General features: G+C 35.4%; 1 protein-coding gene across 1 annotated transcript; it reads left to right on the forward strand.

Annotated features, from left to right (window-relative positions):
* Nucleotides 1-388: 388 nt before the first annotated feature.
* LOC136062094 (protein NRT1/ PTR FAMILY 5.2-like) lies at nt 389-4263 on the forward strand. The gene is made up of 4 exons (XM_065760762.1): nt 389-579; nt 666-690; nt 796-841; nt 3336-4263. Exons 1-4 carry the CDS (start codon nt 389-391, stop codon nt 4172-4174), a joined length of 1101 nt encoding a protein of 366 aa, XP_065616834.1. The 3' UTR covers nt 4175-4263.
* The last annotated feature ends 2164 nt before the right edge of the window (nt 4264-6427 follow it).

Below are 6427 nucleotides of genomic sequence, written 5' to 3' on the forward strand. Positions count from 1 at the left end.
CCTTAAGAGAAGCACCGGTGTGGTACTAGCCAAATACCCTTTGATGGTCAAGTTAGAGAAATCTCTTGTTTACAACTCTAGAATACCAGAGTTTGGGTGAATTATGCGTACCTTGGCTAATAAGAAGTCTTTTCCTTATAGGAGTCTTTATGAGCGAATTTAGCGGAACTCTTTCCTTGTAGGAGTCCTTTTGTTTAGCACTAAACATGAAGCGCAAGACATTTCCTTATATACACAGACGTGGGGACCAAGACAAATCACGTTAGAGTTGTCAACTTCGCCTACTCCCTTCAACTTTATTGGCGTCGGCTACCCATCTTCGTTGCCTAAGGTCAACTTGTCGGCTATGCGGTGAGCTTCATGGACTTCCTAACATTGTCACTTATTAATGGATCCCGACGGAGATTTTCTTACCCTCTTCAGCTTACTGTGCCCAAGATGTAGCCGTTACATATGGGGTGGAGCTGTAGACTTTACAATAAGGTTGTCTTTCATGAGTGAAGCTGACAACCTTGTTATGTGCATCGCCTTTTGTTTCATCATGGGTGAATTAGAAAATTACCCTTATCAAAGTGAAAGGTAGCTTAAGTTATGATCACAAAATATAGGAAGTCTTTTGATGGTCTTAAGGGTTACTGTTAATTAAATGTTACTGCCTATTGCAGATACATGGACATCTTTGTGATAGAGGTTCTCTCTCTTTTTTTGTGGGGGAGGGGCTGGATTTGGCAAAGGTGATTAAAGAACTGAAATATGTTTGATATTAATGATCAATTAATTGTTCTTTATATATAGGCTAACATATCTTCCTTTATCAGTGGTTACTTTTATATTCATCAGGGTATACAATAAGTTTTGATTGTTCAGCAATTAGCTCATCTCATCTCATTTAGTTTCTACTTTGCTGGGCTAAAGAAACTTCAAGGTTAAAATGAGTCACAAGAGTCATAGCCATAAGAGTTCTTAAAATTTATTTTGGGGTGAGAGTCTTCTTAATCTGGAATAGGAAATATCATAAGAAGTTTATGAATATCTTAATATCTGACTTCTGTTCTATTTAAAAATATTTTGTTTTATTATCTTTTACAGTACAAGGTTTCATAACTTTTTGGGGGATGTGGCATTTCCTTTTCTAATGGGTATTCTCTTTTTCTGTCTCAACTAAAAACTACCAAATTCTTGTATGGGTGTGCAATGAATACCTTAATACTAAAAGTTGACTGGCTAACTAATTCAATTACAGTAGGTTCTATTATACCACCTGAGAACTGCAGCTCTTAATTAACTTACCACCAAGTAACCTTTTTTTTTTTTCTAACAAAACTTAAGCATTCATAGATCCAAGATGGTATTTAACATCAAGAAAACTTCAAATAAAAAACTTCCTAAACTGAAATATAAGAATTGCTACATCTCATAACACAACCAACAAAAAATAAACTCCAATCGACATTGAGATCAAATTCATACACAGAGGAGATATGCTACAATATTTGGCATTGTAATAAACACACAGAAAATTGTTTCAGCATTTAGTAATATATAGATGCTATTACTTTGTCAATTTTTTATTTATTATCCCAAATCATATCTCTTTTCATCAACCAAAAACCACAACCCTAAATCTAAAGAATTACTAAAATCTTCATTTGCCTGTAGCAACTATGTAAATTTAAATAATTACTATAGCACAAATGTTTTTTTTTTTTTTAATAATGATTCATAGACTGGTGTGGGTATATTTTGAGGTTGATTGGGCAAATTTGGGATTTTGTGCTATTTTACAACAACTAATGCAAATACTCTTACAATGAAATCAATTTAAAAATTGTAGGGCATCAGGGACCAAGATTTTCGGAAGATGGGCCCAAATAGAAAGTTTTAAAAATTATACCAATTTTCTCTTTCTCTTGTTGATTGGAATTACAACATTGTCATCATTACTCTATTTCCATCACTCAGAAACACCTTTTTTTTTTCTTTTCTTTTTTTCATTCTCACTCACCCATCACTCATTTTGTTAAGGTATGGGTGATGAGAACTGAAAATGAGAATTGAGCCAAACATGCATCTTATGCGTGGGACCCACCCAAAATGAGTAATGGGCAATGGAAATTGAGCATTAGTTGATAGAAATTGCCTAAACCAAACAGGCTCTTGGTCAATGAGCTCAAGGAAGTATGGGATCAATCCAATGGCCGTGGCTAAGCACTTCTATCTGAGTTTCCTCCCAAAGACATGATCAGTGCAGAAGGTACATTGATTAGAGGGGTAAGGTAAAGTTGTTACCTTTGGACCAAGCACCCTTTGGGTTTAAAGTTGGCCAAGGAGGTTCGCTGGACTTAGGCCCCAATGCCTTTGTTCAACATTAGGCTTCGACCTTAACAATCCCTTTTTGACACTCTTCAATGTCACCTAAGCTTCCGCACTTCTGGAACTTACTAGATGAGTGATACATTACCAAATAGGCGCCCAGTTACAGTCACTACTCATGCTCTTTAAGTACCCTATCTCCAATCCTCATTTCTCCCCTCTTCTCTCTCATGTCCTTAGCATTCTCCCTTATTTTCCAATCTCGCTTCAATAGTTAGTCTCTTGCTCTTCAATCTTGTAAATATCATACCAGTACTACTCACTAAACCTGAAACATACTAAAGAATATACAAATCTATACAGACTTGTACTGGTAGTAGCCACAGTACCAAGATTTTTCAAGTGTTTTGGTCAGTTTGATGATTCAATCGGTAAAAGAAAAATAATTAAAAAAAATTTCAAGAAAAAGGTCCTAAAACATGTTATTTGAGCAAAAACCTTAGGTTAAAGTACTTAGGCTAATATTTTGTCATCAGCCCTCAACTCCCTATGTGTTTGTTTAGAGGTGAAATAGGATGGATGGAAAACTTTGGAGAGAAAATGGAAATGAAAACCTTTTGGAGTGTGTTTGGTTGAGTGGGGAGGAAGGAAAATAAATTATAGGACCCAAATGTTTTCTCTCCGAGCCTACCAAAAAGTTTTCTCCCCAAAATGGAGAGAAAACTAAAGTGAAAAATTAGACATCATTTTTGGACAAAAATGCCCCTGTGCAGTTGCACATGAGCTTGTCCACATTGATCTTCTTCATTTTTTCTTTTTTCTTTTTCTTCCCTTTGGATGTTGCCTCTTTTTCTCATCTTTTTTCTTTTTTCTTTTTTCTTTTTTCTTTTGATTTCCAAGGCAGGCTTTGTACACATCTAGTGCTCATATTCTTCTTCTTTTTTTCTTTTGCTTTCTTTTATGTTTTTTTGTTTTTGTTTTTATTTATTTTTTTGTTTAGATGTTTTTTTTTTTTTAAGTAGAAGAAACCAAGCAAATGATGAAAATGCTTCCAATTTTGATTGCTACAATCATACCAAGCGCCATAGTAGGTCAATCAAATACACTTTTTATCAAACAAGGCACCACCCTAAATAGGAGCATGGGTCCTCATTTTGAAATGCCTCCAGGATGTCTCCAAGCATTTGTGACGATCTTCATGCTGATAAGCCTTGTAATCTATGACCGCCTCTTCGTTCCAACAGTCCGGCGCTACACAAAGAACCCTAGAGGGATTTCATTACTACAAAGACTAGGAATTGGCCTTACGTTGCATGTTATTATCATGGTCACAGCTTGCCTTGCTGAAAGAAAGAGACTCAAGGTTGCAAGAGAAAACCAAATATTTGACAAAAGTGATACAGTTCCTCTTACTATTTTCATTCTCCTCCCTCAGTTTGGATTGGTGGGCATCGCTGAAGCCTTTGTGGAAACTGCAAAGCTAGAGTTGTTCTATGACCAGGCTCCAGAAAGCATGAAAAGCCTGGGGACCTCATATTTCACTAGTACCTTGGGAATTGGTCAATTTCTCAGTAGTTTTCTTTTAAAAACAGTGGCTGATATGACCAAGAGGCATGGCCACAAGGGCTGGATTTTGGATAATCTAAATGCATCTCATTTAGATTACTATTATGCTTTCTTGACCATCCTCAGCTTTCTCAACTTCTTCTTCTTTCTGCTTATAGCAAAGCACTTCGTTTACAATGTTGACGTGACGGAATCCAGGAGGGGCATAGCCATGGAAACTTCAAGCGAAGCATCATCTCAAGATAATAAAGTACCATCTCGAGATAATGAAGTCTTGAAGACGGGACTAAGCTGATAAAAAGTTATGTATATTGCTTGTTTTTCATAATCAAATACGATTATTGAAAGCGTACCTCAGAAATTTTCAGTTTCCATCCTAATGACTAAGAAAACTCAGGTATAAAAGAAATTTTATCCAATCTTAGAAGACTCATTCCAATGAATTTCACAAGCATCTTTCACAATTCTAAGGAGTGGCATTGACATGGTTGTATTTTCCTCCCACTAAGGGGCAATTTAATTACTTCAGCCGAAGTAAGAAGACCTAAAGAAAATAGGGTGCTCTTGTCTTCAAATTTTTTTTGAGGCCCGTTGGTTGTCTTTGCAATTCGGTGGTCCTAGTCTGTTTTCCTTGCTATATAAAGTCTGTATAAATAGGAAGATTCAAAAGCCTGTGATGAATATAAAAAAATTAAAAACAGACGCATTTTATGTATCAATAACTCTAGAATCACAATAATTTTTACAAGATATTTCACAACTACTAAGGTTATAAGTTGTTAGTGATAGACAACAAAATAATGTTAGGAATGAACCCAAAAAAAAAAACCATAAACACATAAATGAGGTGCTTTAAACAAGAATGATAAACAGTTTATAATCCTTAACTTATATAATAAACAAAGTATATGAGTGACAAATGCTTTTTATCAGCTAACAAAAAGCTGCAACATAGAGCCTGCAATTGTTCCCAAAATAAAATAAAGCTTTATCTAATTTTTAACTTAATTATATACACGATAGCTTTGAGCAAGAATGGTAAGCAGATAATAATCCTGGACTGATAAGACAAGAAAATAGTTGATGACAAATGCTGCCAGCTGAAAAGAGGCTGCAACTCGCATGCAGCAATTGATTCCAAAAGCCATGTGTGACCAATGACTTGGGATCCAATATTGGCAGCTACATCCTGTGCCTCAGTTAATCTTTTCCAAAGAATATCAACTTCTTCTCCTACCTTGGATCCTTGTGGGGGATCAAGGTTGTAAACAACTAGTATCTTTGCCTGGCCATCACAACTTTGTGGCACCAATTCTTCTTTACTTTTCAAAACAGTACCTCCTGCTGTCACAACCAAATGACAGAGGTCTTCCTCGTATTCAGGCACAAAGCCGCCAGTGAAATAGAACTTCAACCCATTAAAGAGCTTTGGCGCCTAGAAAAGGATTAAGAAAATCAATTATCTAAACAAGATGGGAAACACAAATATCATGAGACAAAACAAATAAGAAAAGTATGCTAACAGAGAAAAATGTTGTACAATTCTTTTTCATGTCAAATAACAGCTGAAATATAAGAATGGCTACATCTCATAACACAGCCAACAAAAAATAAACTCCAATCAACATTGAGATCAAATTCATGCACAGAGGAGATATGTTACAATACTTGGCACTGTAATAAACACACAGAAAATTGTTTCAGATTTTAGTAATATATAGATGCTATTACTTTGTCAATTTTTTATTTATTATCCCAAATCATATCTCTCTTCATCAACCAAAAACCACAACCCTAAATCTAAAGAATTACTAAAATCTTCATTTGCCTATAGCAACTATGTAAATTTACATAATTACTATAGCACAAATGTTTTTTTTTTTTTTTTAATAATGATACATAGACTAATGTGGATATATTTTGAGGTTGATTGAGCATATTTGGGATTTTGTGCTATTTTACAACAACTGATGCAAATACTCTTACAATGAAATCAATGTAAAAATTGTAGGGCATCAAGGACCAAGATTTTCGAAAGATGGGCCCAAATAGAAAGTTTTAAAAATTATACCAATTTTCTCTTTCTCTTGTTGATTGGAATTATAACATTTTCATCATCACTCTATTTCCATCACTTAGAAACACTTTTTTTTTCTTTTTTCTTTTTTCTTTTTAATTCTCACTCACCCATCACTCATTTTGTTGAGGTATGGGTGATGAGAACTAAAAATGAGAACTGAGTCAAACACGCATCTTATGCGTGGGACCCACCCAAAATGAGTAATGGGTAATGGAAATTGAGCATTAGTTGATGGAAATTGCCTAAACCAAACAGGCTCTTGGTTAATGAGCTCAAGGAAGTATGGGATCAATCCAATGGCCGTGGCTAAGCACTTCTATCTGAGTTTCCTCCCAATGACATGATCGGTGCAAAAGGTACATTGATTAGAGGGGTAAGGTAAAGTTGTTACCTTTGGACCAATCACCCTTTGGGTTTAAAGTTGGTCAAGGGGTTTCGCTGGACTTAGGCCCCAATGCCCTTGTTCAA

This window comes from Quercus suber, unplaced genomic scaffold, assembly GCF_002906115.3.
Source record: "Quercus suber isolate HL8 unplaced genomic scaffold, Cork oak 2.0 scaffold_381, whole genome shotgun sequence".
NCBI classification, from domain to species: domain Eukaryota; kingdom Viridiplantae; phylum Streptophyta; class Magnoliopsida; order Fagales; family Fagaceae; genus Quercus; species Quercus suber.

What these genes read in the sequence shown, in the direction of transcription:
- LOC136062094 (XM_065760762.1), top strand. Translation starts at nt 389, where the DNA reads ATGGATCCCGACGGAGATTTTCTTACCCTCTTCAGCTTACTGTGCCCA. An exon ending in TACCCTTATCAAAGTGAAAG is followed by an intron (nt 580 to 665) that starts GTAGCTTAAGTT and finishes TGCCTATTGCAG; the next exon opens with ATACATGGACATCTTTGTGA. An exon ending in TGGACATCTTTGTGATAGAG is followed by an intron (nt 691 to 795) that starts GTTCTCTCTCTT and finishes CTTTATATATAG; the next exon opens with GCTAACATATCTTCCTTTAT.